The 21588-nt window shown below is 40.7% G+C and overlaps 1 protein-coding gene across 1 annotated transcript in view; it reads left to right on the top strand.

Moving 5' to 3' along the window:
* Positions 1-20423, top strand: part of ntsr1 (neurotensin receptor 1 (high affinity)) — an 87708-nt gene extending 67285 nt beyond the window's left edge. Inside the window, exon 4 of the mRNA XM_086278382.1 lies at positions 19360-20423. Within this exon, the coding sequence (XP_086134508.1) occupies positions 19360-19615 (256 nt within the window). The 3' untranslated portion in view covers positions 19616-20423. The remainder of the gene's footprint in view (positions 1-19359) is intronic.
* Positions 20424-21588: the final 1165 nt, after the last annotated feature.

Below are 21588 nucleotides of genomic sequence, written 5' to 3'. Positions count from 1 at the left end.
TACCTTACAGTATAAAGCACCTTGAGGTGACTGCTGTTGTGATTTAGCACTATATAAATAAAACAGAATTGAATTGACAGTTTCTAAGATTTGTAAGGGCTGAGTACAACAACCTCAGTTTTATGTAAGTTAGGGTAAGCAGTACCTTTTTTATCAACAGCATGTTCTTATCTCTGTAATGGTGATAAGTATAACACTGTGTCAACAGTATCAAAAGCTGCACTGAGGTTTAGCAGGAGAAACATGAAGAAGAGTCCACTGTCAGAGAGAAGATCATTTGTAACTTTCACCAATGTTGTTTCTGTTCTGTGATGAATTTATGTAGGGCTTTGTTGTCTTTTTTTTTTTTTTTTTTTTTTTTTCTTACAGAGTAACATCTTTTTGCCTTTTTCCAGGCAAAATGAAGATCCTCTAAATTAGTGAGACACCATTTCGTGTCCAGCTTACAGATTATCTGCTTTAGGGTGCATGTTTGTCAGTCATACCAGGGAGATAAGAACTTTGACTGATTTGGGTCTTCCTTTTGCAGAGGAGTCAGGGTCATAGGCAGTGAAGATTTGACACTAGGAATAAAGTTTAGGTAGTTGCTCTGCACTGTCATATCACGTGGCACTGAACATAACAGTAGAGGAATTATATGCTAAATAACAATTTATTTACATGAATTTGAATAACATTTCTCAGGCTGTGGCCACAGATTATTCCTCTTAACTGATTTTTTTCTCCATTTTTGGATTTTGCTAATGGCTTTGTCACTAGCATGTGATCTACAGACCTAGAGCACCTACAGCTTTTTCACATCCGGCACATCCATATGTGCAGTCGCAAACACGTTTGCAGTCTCCCCCAAGAAGAGTCTCAAGAATGCTGATGAGGTGCCACAAGAAAGGTCATTACATGAGAAGAGCTGGATCGGAAGGGCATTAACCCAGCAGCAGGGCTGATAGCTACAAGCCTATCTAGTCATGAAGGTCCTGAAATGCTGTTCCACATCCTTCCAGCCTACTTTATCCCCTAAATATAATAAAATCATAATCAGTTTAGTGACACCACAGTTATACTCATACTCATGACTCATATTGCAGTTTATAGAGGAAAGGAAGACTCTTGAAATTTCGATCACTTCACACACTTTTCGCATTAAACCTGTTAAGTAAGACTGAGTCACTTGCACAGTTAGCAGGTAAGCTGCTGTAACTTTGTTAGGTTGAGCTGAATAATGAGTAATTAATACCTAATTTAATTACTCTTTATTGTCTTTTTGTTGGTGTGACTGTTCTACTTCACCTAGCTCCTTTATTCACAAGTGTTACTGCATTGCAGTTTGGGGCCCTATTTCAGCTTAATTATATTTTAAATACAAATTGCACAGTGGTGAATAGTTTTGACCATAATTATATATAGATTACAGGTAAAGTAAAATTCTGATATTGTGACAGCACTAGTGCAGGGTAGGACCTCGGTTTCCTTTTATTAGTGTCTGAAATCGTACACAGCAAAATCTCCAGTGTTAAATTAACACTGGAGAGTGTCTATATGGGTCCACACCTCTGAGTGTTAAATACAACACTGTTGAGTGTTAAATTAACACTTTTGACAGTGTTATATGTTTAAAAGTAACCTAGTCAGTTTTGAAGATTAACAATGGCTAACACTGAGCAGTGCTGATTTTCTAACACTGGAAAATAACTCAAAATGTTAGAAATATTCCAGTGTTAGAAAATCAGCACTGCTCAGTGTTAGCCATTGTTAATCTTCAAAACTGACTAGGTTACTTTTAAACATATAACACTGTCAAAAGTGTTAATTTAACACTGGAGATTTTGCTGTGTACAGTATAAAAGCCACTGTTGATACCCAAGTGTTTTTGCTATCATCTTGGTATTTTAAAACTGGATATGACAAGTGAGGGATATTATCTTTCTTTCTGACACTCAAAAAAAACATTTACAAAATGGACTGAGAATTTATAAAAATGTTTTATTCAATATAACTCGAAATGAGTGATTGAGTCTCAGGAGAGTTTTTACAGAGGTCAGGGCAGAGGGTTGCCCCAGGCGACTGTTAAAAGATGCGGGTTTAAAGCACTACTATGTTGGCTTTATTTTCAGAACAACAAAATAGATTTTTCTTTTCTCCCGAGTATGTCTAAAATATTTAATTTTGCTGTGGTATGTTCAAGATTAATGATACGGATGACAAATGTCAGGACTGACATTTGTAATTGTCTTCCTTGCGGATGTGAATCCGGCGAACAATATTTTGCATTGTATTTTTTTTAGGAGATTTCAGAGGTATCATTATGGAGACAAAGACCAGGATCGGGGATATAAAAGACTTCCAGCACCTCGATAGCACAGAGTTTACCAAGACCCAAAAGTCGGATCTAACTGGACCGTCCCAAAAAATGTGTAAGAACGTGCCTGGTGACGAATCATTGCATATGTGACAGTGATATGTAGCCTGTAGTTTCATCTGGAATCTCTTAAGGGATGTAATACAGTGGGGCAAAAAAGTATTTAGTCAGCCACCGATTGTGCAAGTTCCCCCACTTAAAATGATGACAGAGGTCAGTAATTTGCACCAGAGGTACACTTCAACTGTGAGAGACAGAATGTGAAAAAAAAAAATCCATGAATCCACATGGTAGGATTTGTAAAGAATTTATTCGTAAATTAGGGTGGAAAATAAGTATTTGGTCACCTCAAACAAGGAAAATCTCTGGCTCTCACAGACCTGTAACGTCTTCTGTAAGAAGCTTTTCTGTCCCCCACTCGTTACCTGTATGAATGGCACCTGTTTGAACTCATAATCTGTATAAAAGACACCTGTCCACAGCCTCAAACAGTCAGACTCCAAACTCCGCCATGGCCAAGACCAAAGAGCTTTCGAAGGACACCAGGAAAAGTATTGTAGACCTGCACCAGACTGGGAAGAGTGAATCTACAATAGGCAAGCAGCTTGGTGTGAAAAAATCAACTGTGGGAGCAATCATCAGAAAATGGAAGACATACAAGACCAATGATAATCTCCCTCGATCTGGGGCTCCACGCAAGATCTCATCCCGTGGGGTCAAAATGATCATGAGAACGGTGAGCAAAGATCCCAGAACCACACGGGGGAACCTGGTGAATGACCTGCAGAGAGCTGGGACCAAAGTAACAAAGGTCACCATCAGTAACACACTACAACGGCAGGGAATCAAATCCCGCAGTGCCAGACGTGTTCCGCTGCTGAAGCCAGTGCATGTCCAGGCCCCTCTGAAGTTTGCCAGAGAGCACATGGATGATACAGCAGAGGATTGGGAGAATGTCAGATGGTCAGATGAAACCAAAGTAGAACTTTTTGGTATAAACTCAACTCGTCGTGTTTGGAGGAAGAAGAATACTGAGTTGCATCCCAAGAACACCATACCTACTGTGAAGCATGGGGGTGGAAACATCATGCTATGGGGCTGTTTTTCTGCCAAGGGGACAGGACGACTGATCCGTGTTAAGGACAGTATGAATGGGGCCATGTATCGTGAGATTTTGAGCCAAAACCTCCTTCCATCAGTGAGAACTTTAAAGATGAAACGAGGCTGGGTCTTCCAACATGACAATGATCCAAAACACACCGCCCGGGCAACAAAGGAGTGGCTCCGTAAGAAGCATTCGAAAGTCCTGGAGTGACCTAGCCAGTCTCCAGACCTCAACCCCATAGAAAATCTGTGGCGGGAGTTGAAAGTCCGTGTTGCACAGCCCCAAAACATCACTGCTCTCGAGAAGATCTGCATGGAGGAATGGGCCAAAATACCAGCTACTGTGTGTGCAAACCTGGTAAAGACCTATAGTAAACGTTTGACCTCTGTTATTGCCAACAAAGGTTATGTTACAAAGTATTGAGTTGTATTTTTGTTATTGACCAAATACTTATTTTCCACCCTGATTTACGAATAAATTCTTTACAAATCCTACCATGTGGATTCATGGTTTTTTTTTTCACATTCTGTCTCTCACAGTTGAAGTGTACCTCTGGTGCAAACTACTGACCTCTGTCATCATTTTAGGTGGGGGAACTTGCACAATCGGTGGCTGACTAAATACTTTTTTGCCCCACTGTATATGTTCTGTGTATGGTTTTGAAATGAATTAGTTGATGCGCCAGGTTCCTAGAAGTCAAACTCAGATTAGACCACACTGTATCCCTGTCTATATTAACCTGTAGATCTCCCAGTTCCCTAACCCAAAAAATGGCAGTTTTTCTTTTTAACACTCATGGTTCACTTTGAGCTAAAAAGCAACTACATCTACATCCATCTATCTATAGACATACATCTGTAGACAATTTAGAATCACTAATCAATATAATATGCATGACTTTGGATTGGACAGGGAGCACATGCAAGTTCCACAAGGAAACCTAGATCCTTCATGCTGTGAGGCAACAAAAAGAAAAAAAAGAGAAGAGTATAGTAAATCATGCTTATGTGTTGATTCAGCAGGAAGCTCTAAGGGACAATGAACCTCTGAAAACAACACATATAGCCTAAGAGCTTTACGATTATTGCTTAACTGATTTAAGATAATTGCATTATTGCTTAATTTTGTATTTTCCTTTGCATAAATAAATAAAACTACGCCAAGAAATGAATGTGCACTGGTGTATAAAATAATCACCAGACTGCAGGAAATGAAGTGTCTGTCTGCTCAGAATATTGCAGGGAATAACCCCCTGGCCACATCCATGCCCTCTCCCCAACATGCAATCAAAACATATGTCTTGCCTTTCTGTTTCATTTCCAGGTTTCCAATCATATTCAGTTGTCTTTGTTACTGAACGATGTGGTCATGACATCAAAAAATATGTATATCAATATTGTTCACTGTATTTCTTTTTGTAAGAAATTAAATCAAATGGTAAGTCATGTAATGCATGTTTAAAAAAGTGAAATGAACTCTTTACTCATACTTTAAAATAAAAATGTAATCTTTAAATGTTATGTTGTGTTTTGGTCAAATTTGGCCGATTTAGTGGCTACATTGTTTCAGTAGCGTTGAACTTTTTTTCTAGCTGTAGTGTTTAATGCTTTTTTGATGCCTTGCTCACAACTGTGTGATGGCATCGTGGCATGTCGATAGATCCTAAGTGAGGCTCTTGATTACATATTTGATCAACACACTAATGAGGAAGACAGAGACCAGGAAACTCACAGTGAGGATGGATTAGAGGAGGAAGTGTCAGGAGCGGAAGATGGCACAGACCAAGAAATGACTGATGAGGAGGAATTCAGTGATAATGGTCACAATTAAATCAAAGAATTGGAAATGATCCCCACCTGAGAATCAAGTTAGGCTTTCAGCTGAAAATGTCTCAGGACCTAGAAAATATGCCGCATCCTGGACTGATGACAAATCCTGCTTTGAGTTGTTTATGACAGTCCATCAAAACCACAGTGATAAACGTAACCAACCTGGAAGGGAAAAAACAAACTTACAAAGACATTTGAAAGGAAATAATCCAGAATGATGTGAAAGCATACATGAGTCTTTTGATTTTGAGTGGTGTGCACAGATCCAGAATGGATTCTACCAGCAGTTTATGGGATGTAGAGTATGGTCAGACAATTTTTCAGGCCACCATGTCATTCAAGAAGTTTAACATGTTGTTATGGGTGATTCGCTTTGACAATCATGATACACGACCAGGTCGCCGTCAACAAGACAAATGGCAGTGATCAGAGAAGTCTGGGAGAAGTGTGTGGAGCGCCAGCCACTCATATATATCCAAAGTCGAAACGTCACAGTTAATGACCATTTCTCTGTTTGTAGGAAGCACTCTCCTTTCAAATAGTATATGCCAAGCAACCAGTTTAAATATGACATAAAGATATGGGCAACCATGATACCAGAATGTTATGCCTGGAACACGCAGGTTTATATGGATAAACCTGCAGATGGTGTTCCTGAAAAGAGCCAAGCATAAGATAACGTGAGCTGTCTCTGACACAAATGTAATTTTGTGATAATTTCTTTTGTTCATTAATAAAATGTTCCCAGTCACTTTTGACTGGGAAGACAACAGGTGTTACTTTATTTGACTGTATAAACATTTTTAAATGGATTGAAATCAAATGTTCTTGGTAACTTTCTATTATGTTTCATCTGATTATTTCCTAGAGACAAAATATTCCAGATATGATGTTTTTTAGAATTCTAATTCAAGGCATATAACCTCAGATCAATGAAACTTACAGGCCATAAATAACAAATAGAAGAAGAACAAGGCTTTAGGTTGAAGAAAAAAATCTAACACAACAACTAATGATAATATATATTTATAGTTTGTATCATGAGTCTTAATGTAATGGCCATTTTTGACTGAGAACACAAAATTGTTTAACATGAAATGAACATAAAATGAAGGTTAAAATAAGTGTCAACACTAGAGTGGTGTGATCTGTTTGGTGTGCCTGCGCTATGCCTCCAGGGGAGGTATTATGGAGAGTAGTGATGGGAATTCAAGCTCTTTTTAGTGAGCTGAACCAAAAGAGCCGGTTCTCTAAAAAGAGCCGGCTCGGCTCACTAAAAAGAGCCAGGTCTTTCAGCTCCCAACCGGCTTTTCAGGTTGTTTTGTTGCTTTAATTAATTTATTATCAAAAACAATATAAAATTATGCACAATAGGAATTACTAATGTAAAAAAAAACATGGTTTTATTTATATACGGGGGCCCCAGACACAAAGCACATATAAACTCCCAAAGAAATTGCTAACATTAACTGAACTTCCAAAACAGAGCTACCTAGATCACTTAAATTACACAGTTGAAAGCATATGTCTATTGCTTGTGTACACAAATTATTTGAATATATATATATATATATATATATATATATATATATATATATATATATATATATTAGGGGTGCAACGATACACAAAATTCACAGTTCGGTTCGATACTTTGGTGTCACGGTTCGATATTTTTTCGATACAAAAAAAAATGTTCATGCCTTTTTAATTTGTCATTTCTTAAAATTATTAATATATATTTTAACTCAAAAATACAGTTTTTAAATTTAACCCTAACCCTTGTGCGTGTTTTTTATTTTGACAGCGAATGCGCACCTGCGGACCACTTATGTGCACCCCTGGTTATATAGCTCATCATATCGCAGCCACAGAAATTATTTTGTCCATGAAACCATAAAGCTGCACTTTCTTTTTGCCTTATAGTCTGATTTGTCATAACTTCTCCGTTTTGTGGTAAGCTTTTCTTTGGCTGTCACTTCTTCACCCTGACCTGTCTTATTTGGCTCAGCAGAACTAAAATATATATCCTGCTGCTTTTACACACACACTCACATAAGCTCAGCGATTCTCTGCGTGATCAACCTCTCACATGTTTAAGCTTGCTGCGGGAGATTTCACTTGTCATGTTTGCGTAGTAAGCTAACGATTAATAAGACGATGTCAGAGGAATTGGTGCACAAATTATCATCACTCACCAATCAGTACTGTCGCTCTCTATACACAGTTCGCGCGATTGCAAAGTGAAAGCAAAAGAACAAGCGCAAATTCAAACGCGATTTCAATATGTCACATGTCACATATTGACAGTGGCTCACCGATGCCAATGGCATAATTACCCAGCTACATTTCCGAAAGAATGCAAAAGCATTGACATATATTTTTCCTTCCTACAATAGCCCGATGGGCAGGGCAGAGATAGATTTTGGTAGCCCGACTGGAAAAATCGCTAGCCCGACGTCCTGGGGCTAGCGATATTGCGAGCCCTGTATCTGATTGAAGAATCCCTCATCTTTGGACAAGAGAGTTTATTACAGAGAAATGGCTCTTTCCAAAATAAAAGCTATACTATACGCTTCTTCTGGGCTATATTCTCAGCAGGATATTAAACATATCAGGTCCCCTAAGGAGAATCATGTGCTAACGGCTGTCTAAATGACTCGGGTAAAGTTTGTAGCATGCATGCTTGTTGTTTTGTCTGCTTCCACTTGTCTTTGCACTAGGATGATGTCAGCGTAAATGTGCAGTCATATTTGTTGTGTTCCCACTAGTGATGTCAGCGTTAATCTCGTTGAAATGACCTTAACGCCACAACACGGCAAATCTCCGTTAATGAGCTACCCCTGATCGCCTCGTGCATGGGGCTAGACGGCCAACACATTAACGAGCTAACTGCGCTAACACACTAGTTCCCACCCATGTAATTGAGCATTGCGTGGCACATCCAACATACTGTTTTACTTTAGTCCATGACGCGCTTACCTTCAGGGTCATACGTCACTTGAAAACCAAAATAATTCCAAATGCCAGATCTGAATGAGGGTGGGGGAGGTTCAATTTGCCATGTTGCAAGGAGAGCTTCACTTCTGTCTCGCTAGCTTGCCCTGCGCTCTTCCTTATGACGATGCTGTCTGTGTTGAGCGCTCAGTGGATCTGCGCTCGACAGTGCAGCCTAGGCGGAGTAGTCGAATGCAGATTCACTGAGCGCTCAACACAGACAGCATCGTCAGAAGGAAAGTTGATAAAATAAATGACAAATTTTGTATTGTTTGATACATATGCGTACCGAACCAAAAGCACTGTATCGAACGGTTCAATATCGATCCCGCAGGCGAATGGGAACCATGAAGAGGCCGCTAGAAAGGCTGCAACCACCAAGTACCTGCAGAGGGTCAGGCAAGTCCTGAGGAGTCAGCTGAACGGTAAGAACAAGATCCGGGCCATCAACACTTACGCCCTGCCCGTGATCAGGTACCCTGCTGGGGTAATAGGCTGGCCAAAGGAGGAGATAGAAGCCACTGACATAAAGACAAGAAAGCTCCTTACCATGCATGGAGAGTTTCACCCCAAGTCCAGCACCCTGAGGCTATACGCTAAGCGGAAGGAAGGGGGCCGGGGACTGGTGAGTGTCAGCACCACAGTCCAGGATGAGACAAGGAACATCCAAGAATACATTGGGAAGATGGCCCCAACTGACCGAGTGCTCAGTGAATACCTCAGGCAGCAGAAACCCAAGAAAGAGGAGGAAGATGAGGAACCATCATGGAAGGATAGGGCCCTGCATGGTATGTACCACTGGCAGATAGAGGAGGTGGCTGATATCCAGAAATCCTACCAGTGGCTGGACAAAGCTGGACTGAAAGACAGCACAGAGGCACTAATCATGGCAGCACAAGAACAAGCTCTGAGTACAAGATCCATAGAGGCTGGGGTCTATCACACCAGGCAAGACCCCAGGTGCAGGCTGTGTAAAGATGCCCCAGAGACAATCCAGCACATAACAGCAGGGTGCAAGATGTTAGCAGGCAAGGCATACATGGAACGCCATAACCAAGTGGCCGGCATAGTGTACAGGAACATCTGTGCCGAGTATAACCTGGAAGTCCCAAGGTCAAAATGGGAGATGCCCCCAAGGGTGGTGGAGAATGACCGAGGTAAGATCCTGTGGGACTTCCAGATACAGACGGACAAAATGGTGGTGGCTAACCAACCGGACATAGTGGTGGTAGACAAACAGAAGAAGACGGCCGTAGTGATCGATGTAGCGGTTCCGAATGACAGCAATATCAGGAAGAAGGAACACGAGAAGCTGGAGAAATACCAAGGGCTCAGAGAAGAGCTCGAGAGGATGTGGAGGGTGAAGGTAACAGTGGTCCCAGTGGTAATCGGAGCACTAGGTGCGGTGACTCCCAAGCTAGGCGAGTGGCCCCAGCAGATCCCGGGAACAACATCGGAGATCTCTGTCCAGAAGAGCGCAATCCTGGGAACAGCTAAGATACTGCGCAGGACCCTCAAGCTCCCAGGCCTCTGGTAGAGGACCCAAGCTTGAAGGATAAACCGCCCGCAGGGGCGTGCTGGGTGTTAAGTATATATATATATATATATATATATATATATATATATATATATATATATATATATACATTAGGGGTGCAACGATACTCGTATCGATATTGAACCGTTCGATACAGTGCTTTCGGTTCGGTATGAATATGTATCGAACAATACAAAATTTTAAATTTTTTTATCAACTTTTCTTCTGACGATGCTGTCTGTGTTGAGATCTCAGTGGATCTGCGTTCGACTACTCCGCCTAGGCTGCACTGTCGAGCGCAGATCCACTGAGCGCAGCACAAGCTAGCAAGACAGAAGCTAAGCTCGTTGCAACATGACAAATTGAACCTCCCCCACCCTCATTCAGATCTGGCCAGAACTATTTTGGTCTTCAGGTCTTTGTCTAAAGAAAGCTTTTTAAATAGAATATATTTTTTAGCTATGTCTACCTGGACATGGGATAGATCTGATGTCAACACAAACATACCTTTAATATTTGGTGACTTGTACCAGAGGATTTGCTCTGGAGCTTGATTTTGTTGCTCTTGAACTTTATAAACATTGTGTTCTCATACTCAGTCACCAATGACAGAGTATTTAAAGCCCATTATTATGCAACACGACCGAAGCCTCAAAGAACTCTACCCATCAAAAAACTTTATCTGAAACATCATTTCATCGTCCACTAATCTAGGTGAATTCTAAAAATTGGACCACTCATTCATATTTGGATAATGAGATTTATAGCAAAACATCAATTTTTCAGAGACTGTGTGAAGAATTTTAAGAGCTTGACAGTAACAGAAACAGTTTGCAGTTGCGTATCACTGGGAAAGCTCGTCTTCAAAAGCTAGTGAATCTACTGTCAAAATGTGTTTACTTGAAATACTAGAATATACAGAAGACACAGCTGGATGTCAGCCTTACACGCTGGGTAACGAGCTTTGAATGTCATCTTGGCCTCTTTGAACAGGCAATCATAAAAGCATACAGCTTTTTAGCAAAATAACCTTTTGCACAATGATAATGAAAAAAAATTTATGTATTGGTTGAGCATCATATTTGTTTCCATAATGTTTTCTATGCTTTTTCAAAATTAGTGAAAACATCACCATAAGGATACTAGTCATAGAAGGGGAGAAATTAAGACTTTTCCATTTCTTTTGCCCTATGGTTGCAACTTGTCTGTCAGAGGGTTGTGTTATTTAATTTGTCAACATTGCTAATGGAATCTGATACAATTTGCTTTCATACACAATTTTATGGACTTAAAGTGCAGGTCAACATTCTGCCTTATATTAACAAAGTCCTTCACCGCAGGGTTCTTTTGTATATAATGATGTTAAACTCCTCTGGAATGAGCAAAGTTGTTATAATGTTTGCATTTAAAGCGTATGCTATATACAATATATGTATACGTCATTAAAAGTTAAGACACTTGAAATGATAAACAGGGATGGTTTTTGTAGAAACGTAAACCTAAAATATTTTTGGTATTTGAAATATAAACTTAAGTTAAACATTTTTTCAAACACTTAAAGGCTACACTATTAAAGAGCATGCATCAAAGCCATTCAATGTAAGAGAGCCAACATCAGATTGTCTGTAAATGACTGTAAATCAACAAGAAGAAGTGAGTGAAGGCAGAGGGAAGTATTTCTTGAGTAAGCTGGTAAATATGTTTGGTTTTGTACAAAAACTCAGGAAACTAGTGTAAAATAAACCTGAGAGATTCAAAATTCTGTCAGAGACTCACTTATAGTCCATGTCAACCTTCCTTAAATAAACGTTGTATACAGAATTACCTGAGTGCATATTTAACAAAAAGGTCGTGTTCAATGGTGTCCCTGTTGTCCCTCGCAAAAAAAAATGTTCTTGTAAATTAAAAACTTTTTTTCTGAATTGATTTTTTTTTTCTGAAATATGTAATTATGTCTGAATTTATGCATTTTTTGTTGCACCACAGTAGTGCAATATTTGTGAAAGGAGTGTGATATTCAGCTTTTCATATGAAATATAAATGCTCCTTTTATTTAGGATTAATTTCCACTTGCAGTAGCACTCTCTCTGTGGCTATCCATCCAGACAGGAATCAGAAATACTGTGTTTTTTCCAGCCAACTGAAGATTAAGTTTGTACCACTTGGACATTCTAGCGTTTGTAGGAAATTGTTTTTCTTCCCTTTTTCGTGCAGGGGCTTTGACATCATTAATAAATCTGTAGACTGGCGGGCAGCCTAGATTACAAATTTCCTCAAAAGTTGATCTGATAATGATGTTGGAAGGGTTTCTGGTAGTGGACCAACAAGGATTAAAATCAGCATTATAGGTTCAGTGCAACACAGTGCTGTGAAAAGTATTTGACCCCTTACTACTTTTTTATGTTACACAGAGAAAAATACAAAATGTAGCTTTTATATTATTATTTATTAAGAGGAAAAAGTGTCTATACACACACATACACACACACACACACACACACACACACACACACACACACACACACTAATTGCTGCCATGGGTACACAGCAAATTCAAAAGTGTTAAATGTTTTGGTGTTAATAGTCTTCTTGCAAAAGTAGAGTTAATTTTACTCTAAGCAGAGTCACATTCTTTTAATGTAACTCCGAGGTGTAAAATGATAGTAGTTAAAATCGAGTGTTAAAAATGAGTGTTTCTATTTCAAATCTGGAGGTGTTACAATGGAAACATTAACTCTTGACCTCTTAACTCTGAACTCCTACAGGGGCTATGACACCAACAGAGTAAATTCACAGACTCCGCCCCCAGCACGGCTCCAATCGAAGCTGAAGTGAAGCCGTTTCAGAACATTTTGCTCTACATATTTGAGTTGTTTGCCATGCTTGGTAAGTCATTTTTTCAAAGATTGTTTCAATTATTATTATGAGCTTTTACTTCTGTGGCTCTTTGGAGTTGAGACAAAGCTGTGTGAAAGGCATTAGCCATGTTGCTCGGTGATAGCATAATATTCTGTTTTAGCTAGCTGAAAGGTATTGTTTGCGGGCAAATACCACAGCCTTGAAAAAAAGCTTGCATGTGAATTTTCAGTCAAACTTTTGGTCAAATACACCTAAAACAATGTCTAGAATGTGAAATGTTGGTATAATGGTGCTACTTGAAGCCTCAAAACGATCGCCCATAAAAAAAAACAAAAAAACACGAGCAAACAGCAGTAGCAGACGTCCTGACTGGATTCTACGGTAGCATTTAGATCCCTCCAGAGTTTTGTGCACACGGTTTAGGTAAAAATGAAAAAGGTTGAGGTTTCACATTTAGTTCAGTATTACCTGTTGCCTGTGTCCTTGTCTTTTGGGAAAATACTTTACACAAGTAATGGCTCAAAGAGGATTCCTTTTTTTTTTTACTGTGCTGCAATTGTTTACTGGATTATTTGTGCCATTAATTAGTGTCAACTAATTTTTATTCAATCTCCGCACAGGATATGCTTGTGAAGATGGAATATGGGGGAGAGCAGAAGTGCGTTGAAGTTCCACAAAGGGATGAATGAAGGACATGCATATTGTATTGAAGAAATAAGTGATGAGAATGCTGTTATTTGCATTTACCATGTCAGACCTTTTGATAAACAAAATTCTAATGAAAGTGAGAACATGTACACTGTTACATCTTTCAGAAAATGTTTTGAAATTGTGGTGCACAGTTCAGAATAAATGTTTTTCAAAAACCATTGCGTCTTTTTAGTAAATGTTTATTTCCAAAAGAAATTTCTAGAAGTTCAGAACAGTAAAATTCCCACTTTTTAGAATGAATTAGAAGATAACTCTTACGTAGTTAAACTAAAATACTCTTTGAGAGTTAATATATAAACTCTTAACACCAAGTGTTAAATTATCAACTCCAGACAGATTTGGTGTTTAACACTAAATCAGAGTTAACGTACCAACTCTCCAAAAAGAGTTAAATTAACACTCTCTGGTGTGGACCCATATAGACACTTTAATAGTGTTGAAATCAAATCCGACAGTGTTAATTTGGACATGCTGGATTTGCAGTGTATATAAGCAGTACAAGTGTGTAACCTCTTCTATTCCTTCAGTTGTTGTTTTGGAGTTAAGTGTAGTGAATGTAGCCTGTGTGCGACTCTCAAACTATAAATACCTATAAATTCTTTGGAGTATACTGGACTGGGTTAAAAACATCACTGCACTTTACAGGAAAGGCAAGAGTCCTCTCCATTTTCTGAGGCGGCTGAGGTCCTTCAACATCTGGACAATGCTCTGGATTTTATATTATTCTGTTGTGGCCAGTGCTATCCTGTATGCTGTTGCATGTTGGAGCAGCAGATTGAGGGTCACAGATGCCAACAGAGGCCAGTAATATTGTGGGGATCGTGGTGGACTCCTTCCCGGAGAGGTGGATGTTGTCCAAGATAAAGACAATGTAGGATAGTACCTCCCGCCCACTCCATGACGTGCTGGCTAGCCACAGGATAGCACATTCAGTGAGAGACTGTGATTACCAAAAAGCACCACTGAACGGCACAGGAAATCATTCCTGCCTGTGGCCATCTCCCTGTATAACTCCTCCATACACTGTAAACACTGCAATAGTTACATCCTTTTTGCATACACTCTTTTCTTACTCGGTAATGTTGCTGTCAGTTTTCTTGATATTTATTTCTACTCACCTCTTTCAATCCTTGATATTTATTGTTGAGTGATTTGCATATATTGTGTTATTTCTTTAATCTGTAAATCTGTAACATGAGCTGAATCTCGTAAATCTCGTTTTCAAGTCCCCTTATATATGAAATATGTAGTCTAGCTACAAGTCGCTTAGAAAGACATTCCTATTAAGGTCTGATCTACCAAAGAAGTGTCTATTACTGCACTGCCACCACAGGTGGTGTGTCTTAAACACAATCCATGTGAGTTATACTGTTCGAGATCAGTCCACACATACATATGAAATATGTAGTACGGTGATATAGTCCCGCCACTCAGAGAACCTGCGTTACTATGTCACCATTTTTTGTAATTTTTGTATTTAAAGAAGCTTAGTTAACTTTAAAATACACCATTTCATTACAAAATATTAATGGTCATGATTATCTTTGTAATTTTGTAATATAACGTTTAAAATAAATGTTCATCACCTTGCAGCTGTTTTTATTTAATCAGAATCAGAATACTTTATTGATCCCTGGGGGAAATAATTTTTTGTTACAGTGCTCCATTATAAACCAACATTAAGACAAGACAGACAATACACTAACTAAGAATAGTACAATATATACATATATATACATACATACATACATAAGTCACTCATAAATAAATAGCTGAAAAAGAAACATGTGTAGTTATAGCAGCAAACAGTGTGTTAAGTGGATGCGTTGTACAGGGAGATGGCCACAGGCAGGAATGATTTCCTGTGTCGTTCAGTGGTGCTTTTCAGTAATCTCAGTCTCTCACTGAACGTGCTCCTGTGACTGACCAGCATGTCATGGAGTGGGTGGGAGGTGTTATCCAACAATGTCTTTATCTTGGACAGCATCCGCCTCTCCGACACCACCTTGAGGGAGTCCAGCTCCATCCCCACAACATTGCTGGCCTTACGGATTAGTTTATTGAGTCTGTTGGCATCTGCGACCCTCAGCCTGCTCCCCCAGCATGCAACTGCATAGAGGATCGCACTGGCCACAACAGACTCATAGAAAATCTTCAGCATTTTCCGGCATATGTTGAAGGACCTCAGTCGCCTCAAAAAATAGAGACGACTCTGACCCTTCCTGTAAAGTGCTGTGGTGTTTTTAGCCCAGTCCAGTTTATTGTCAATGTATACTCCAAGGTATTTATAGTCCTCCACAATGTCAACACTGACCCCCTGGATTGAAACAGGGGTCAAGTGTTTCCTGGTCTTCCTGAAGTCCACGATCAGTTCCTTGGTCTTTGCTACGTTGAGCTGCAGATGATTCTGCTCACACCACGTGACAAAGGAGTCAACCACAGCCCGGTACTCTGTCTCATCATCCCTGCTGGTGCATCCAACCACCGCAGAGTCATCAGAAAACTTCTGAAGATGGCAGGTCTCTGTGCAGTGGCTGAAGTCTGTGGTGTAGAGGGTGAAGAGGAAGGGGGAGAGGACAGTCCCCTGTGGTGCCCCTGTGTTGCTGATTACCTTGTCAGACACACACTGTGGGAGACGTACATATTGTGGTCTTCCTGTCAGGTAATCAACAATCCAGGACACCAGAGAAGCATCCACCTGCATCGCTGCTAACTTATCACCCAGGAGGGTCGGCCTGATGGTGTTGAAAGCACTGGAAAAGTCAAAAAACATGACCCTCACAGTGCTCGCCGGCTGGTCCAGATGGGTGTAGACACGATTGAGCAGGTAGATGATGGCGTCCTCAGTTCCGAGACAAGGCTGATAAGCGAACTGAAGGGGATCCAGATGTGGTCTTACTATGGGTCGCAGCTGGTCCAGGATGAGCCTTTCCAGGGTCTTCATGATGTGAGAGGTCAGTGCCACGGGCCTGTAATCCTGGGGGCCACTGGGACGTGGCGTCTTTGGTACAGGGACGAGGCATGATGTCTTCCACATCACCGGGACCCTCTGCAGACTCCGACTCAGCATAAACAGTTTATGAAAGACTCCACACAGCTGGGGGGCACAGGTCTTGAGGACAAGGGGACTCACTCCGTCTGGTCCAGCAGACTTGCCTGAGTGAAGTCTCCTCATTTGCATCTCAACCTGGTATTGAGTGAAGGTGATGGGTGGGGGAGGGGTGTCAGGAATCTCACAGGAGGCAACATGTGAAGAGAGAGGCTGGCACAGTGGTGTGGCTCTGGATTCCAGGCTGACTACAGGTGAGGTTGTGGGGGTGGGAGCAGACACTGTGGTGTCGAATCTATTGAAAAACAGATTCAACTCGTTGGCTCTATTCTCACCTCCCTCAGCTCCCCTGCTGTTGGTTGGCCTGAATCCAGTGATGGTCTTCATGCCCCTCCACACCTCTCTCATGCTGTTCTGCTGGAGTTTCCACTCCAGCTTCCTCCTGTAATTGTCCTTAGCCTCTCTGATCTTGTCCTTTAGTAACACCTGGATCTTCCTCACCTCCTCTTTGTTGCCCCCTCTGAAAGCCCTCTTCTTGTTGTTGAGGAGGGCTTTGATGTCCTTAGTCACCCACGGCTTGTTATTTGGGTAACAATGAACAGTCTGAGCTGGAACAATGGAGTCGGTGCAGAAAGTTATGTAGTCTGTGATACACTCAGTAAGCCCATTGATGTCCTCGGCGTGAGGCTCGCAGAGTGTTTCCCAGTCGGTCACCTCGAAACAGCCCTGTAGTTCCGCTATTGCCTCCTCTGACCACCTCCTAACAGTCCTGGTGGTCACAGGTTCCCACCTCACAATTGGCACATAGCGGGGGGTGAGGTGAATTTAAGTCTACTTTCAGGAAAAGTAGTTAGCACTGTTTACTGCAAAACTACTCGTTTTCTGTTATGTCATTTGTTTAAATCACAATTTCACTGTAAGTACAATTAATGAATTGAAGTCTGCAAGTTAAAGATATTAAGAGTAAGAGACCAAAAACTTAAAATTCCCAGTAAATCAGCGGGTAATCAGGTTCTAAAGATTGTATTTAAGACTGCAACATTGTCAAGGCAATACACATCCACGGACAATTACATCCACGCTCTTTGGTTCTATCCACCAGTTCAGATGTTTTGGCGCAGGATATGTGAAGACTTATCAAAGTGTCTGAAATGTAAAATTCCAACCTCCCCTTTAGTGTGCTTGTTGGGCAAATTGGATGATGTCACTAAAGAAATGAATACAGTCCACATGGTAAGGTAAGGTGAGGTAAGGTAACTTTCTTCATACCTGTAGGTAAGGTAAATTTACTCAACAGAAAAATGATAGCATTTGGCATTCATTCAACAACACACATACCTAATAAATATAAACCTCATGGTTTTTACTTTACTAGCGCCAAACAGTCACCTCAAGGCGCTTTATATTGTACAGTAGATCGGACGATAATAGATACAGAGAAAAACCCAACAATCATATGACCCCCTATGAGCAAGCACTTTGGCGACAGTGGGAAGGAAAACCTCCCTTTTAACAGGAAGAAACCTCCGGCAGAACCAGGCTCAGGGAGGGGCGGCCATCTGCTGCAACTGGGCTCTGGAGGCTCTTAGATGGTGTTTTCCTCATGGCTGCATGCAGCAGGGCTGGTGTAAGGTGGGGGCTTGGGGTTCTCAGGGTGCTCCGCCTCCATGCTGGGGCTCTAGCTGGGCCTTGGGTCCTCGTTGGTGTGTCGCTGAGGTTATGTGTACATTGTTACACATTCAGACTCTTGACTTGCAGACTGGAGGAGCCAGTGATCGAACTACTAACCTTCCGATCAGTAGGTGACGTGCTTTAGCTCCTGAGCTACAGCCACCCGCTGGCTGGGCATGAGTGCCAGCTTGATGCCAGATCTGGGCCAGATCTGTTTTCTATGGGCCTGGACCACATAATCCAAACCACAATAGAGCCAGATATGGCATGCCATCACATAGACAGTGCCATCTATGCCAGGCCTGGCCCATATTTGGATGACATACGTCTTATCATGCCAGAAGTCAGCCAGCAGTGCCGGCTTGATACCAGATCTGGGCCAGACTTTCTTGCTATGTGGGATGGGGTGGATACAGTTTCCTCTGCGGTGGGGTCAGGTGAGCTGCTCCGGGTCTGTGGAGCTTGGCGGTGCTGCTGCCGTGGGCCCCGGTCTGGATGGCCTTGGTGGGTTCCAGATGGTGGGGGTGCCTATTGGGGTCAGTGGGGGAGCTGGCCCCAGGGAGGGGCTGCTTTCCCTTCCCTTCCTTTCCTCCCATCCCCGACTGCCATCCCCGACTGCCTTCCTCTTCTCTTCCCACTATACCACACACACCCACACAGGGGAGCCCCCCCCCCCCCTCCCCATTGTTTTCCTATCCCCTAGCCATGTCTGTCCCGTCTGTAACAACTGAAAATAAAATAAAATAAAATAAAATGAATAATAACAACAAAGGTCAATCAAGGCAAGGCCCTGGTGGTCCACTTGATAAAGTAAATCCGTTTGGTATCTTTGTTGGCCTTAAGACATCAATTCTGAAGGCTAAAGAACCAAACGGGTCAGGCAAAAAATAAATAATGAAGACTGCAACATTACTAGTCTATCTTTATGTCGATATTGCATTTTGAATGTCAGTTATTAAAGTTAGTATTTTGAAACTGCCATGTTTTTTTTAATTGATTTTATTGTTTTTCGGCAGTACAAGTACCACATGTAGTTGAGATTATTTTTTTTTTCCAGTTTTGGATGAGTCTCGACACCATGTGGTGCTCCGGAGGCTGTTCAAATGCACTAACTTTGCTGTACAAGTCACACTGCACCTGTGTATCTTTTTTATGCAAAGCATTAAAAGTAATATATTTATGTTTAGACTTAAACATTGGACATATAACTATTTCCTTATACTTCTCCCTTGTGTTTTCTTCCAGTGAGTTATATGACTTCTACCACTATTTCTACATGCTGACCAATGTCCTGTTCTACGTCAGCTCGGCCATAAACCCTGTCTTGTACAACCTGGTATCAGCCACCTACCGTCAGATCTTCTTCTCCACGTTGCGGTACTTCTGCATGCCCTGCCGTCACACAAACAGGAATCAACCATACCCCCTCAACCGCCACTCCATTAGCATCTCCAGTAGCCACACCCTTTCCACTAACATCATTAAAGAGACGGCATACTGATTAAGCTGCAGATAAACACACCTTCTTTCACTTTGTCATAAATTCATACATTGCCACATCTTGATTACATTTTCCCAGAGGAAATTATGGCATTGAGTTGGAGAATGTGGTCACCATCATCGTCATGTGAGGTTAAATTCTCACTCATTAAATGCTCTGATTTAATTTCAGACACATTTTCTCATGGATTATTGTGTTTCATACCTTTAACATGAGATTGTTAAATCAAAAAAGAAAATACGATGGATGGAAGAAGAGGGGGGGAGGCAAGACTTTACAAAAGATACTGATGTAAATTATTTATACTGTATGTTTGTACATATATGTTTTTATTTCACCAATCACTGAAATGAATTTAATGGGTGGTGTACCTCACTGATTCAGTTTTTCTAAACATTTAGCTTATGTAACTCCTAAAAGTATTTTCTCAAAAACAACGCCTTGTAGAAATACTTTGACCACAACAACAGCTATGATGTAACCTTCCTTTCGGATGGATTCATCTGAGGAGAAACCTAGCTTTGATGTTAGAAACAGTGCTTTGATGTTAGAAACAGTGCAAGGATCATGTATTTCTCTAAAATCTAAGTTGTATTGACAGCTGTATAGGAAGAATCTCTTGCATCATTAAAATTTACTTCTCTTGTGTGATTTGGCTTTTGCAGAACAAGCTTTTCAGCTAAATTCTTTTTCATTTCAATTTTCATTCTTTTCCTGGTGATATGCAGACTCATTGCTGATATGGAATAAGTGTTATACTTGCAACCTGCTGAATGAGAATTTTATCTACACAAAAAAGGGACACAAAAAAGGGGGGGGGGGGGGGGGATCTGTTTATAGGCTACTTATCAGTGAGGAGGTGAACAGTAAAATAAAAACCATAAAAAAAGCCCAGCAACATAAAAAAAACCCAGTAACATTAAAACACTTTGATCCCCCCATAAATAAAACCTAATGTGATTTCCTGATCTTGATATTTCAGGCCATGGGGCAGTACTCAGGTAACACACTAATGTTTGAATACATCATGGTCAAAGTTTTAGCTCTAATTTGAAGCTGTGATGCTGAAGAAATAAATGGCAGAGAGCACTCTGCATAATACCGTGCACAGATCCCGAAGCACAAAGACTGGTTTAATAAGGAAAGCTGATAACCAGTGTTGTAATAACGCATTATGCATCTCTAACTGGAGTTTTAGGTTTTGTCAAGCCAGCTTATACTGAAAAAGCCCTGCTATGTTAAACTTGTTTGTTGTATGTTGTAAAGTCAGAGAAACACTTTAATCACCTGCTCTTAGTTAATACGTTGTGCATGTAGTGCAAGTGATTTACAACTTATAGCACTAATTTATACAACACCACCTATTCTGATTTAATATATACGGTGGTGTCAGTGAATTAGCAGCAGTTAACCATGTGATGCACAAGATGTTATTTTCAGCAACTACCAAGAGAGCCCATGCTTTTAATTCATTTATAACAGAACCTTCTATGCACTGATGTAACCTACCTGGAGATATCAATGATATTCATAATAGAAAAAAGCAGTAATGGTAAAGGGTGAAGATCACAGAAGTAGAATCACTCATTGCAAAAGTCTTACTTTTGAGTTTTACTTTTGCAGCCTGCTTTTATGTTTGCCAGCATACACATCAAAGGATCCTGTAGCATACAAGCACTGGCTAAATAGAAAGTGCAGCTGTGGCTGATGGGTGTGTCATGGGTTTTCCAAACATTTAGGTATAAATCAAAGCACTGAACAAACTAATACCTTGACCTTATGATGGAAAAATAAAGTGATAACCCCCAGATGATTGCAATTTTTCCCAGAGGGAAAAAATAAACAAAAACAGCTCACATCACCGCCCCTCCATAAATACAAAAAAACAAATCAAGGCTACACTTTGGGGCCGAAATATGCAAAATATGCACAGAATATTCTGGGATATCAATTTCATAGTTGTTAATCCTTTT

This window comes from Aulonocara sp. 'chitande type north' Nkhata Bay, linkage group LG20 (genome assembly GCF_057382095.1).
Source record: "Aulonocara sp. 'chitande type north' Nkhata Bay isolate Kocher_YH1m ecotype deep benthic linkage group LG20, A_spYH_male_GT1.1, whole genome shotgun sequence".
Lineage (NCBI taxonomy): Eukaryota > Metazoa > Chordata > Actinopteri > Cichliformes > Cichlidae > Aulonocara > Aulonocara sp. 'chitande type north' Nkhata Bay.
The sequence above is the reverse complement of the archived record's forward strand: the minus strand, read 5'-3'. Positions and strand labels throughout refer to the sequence as shown.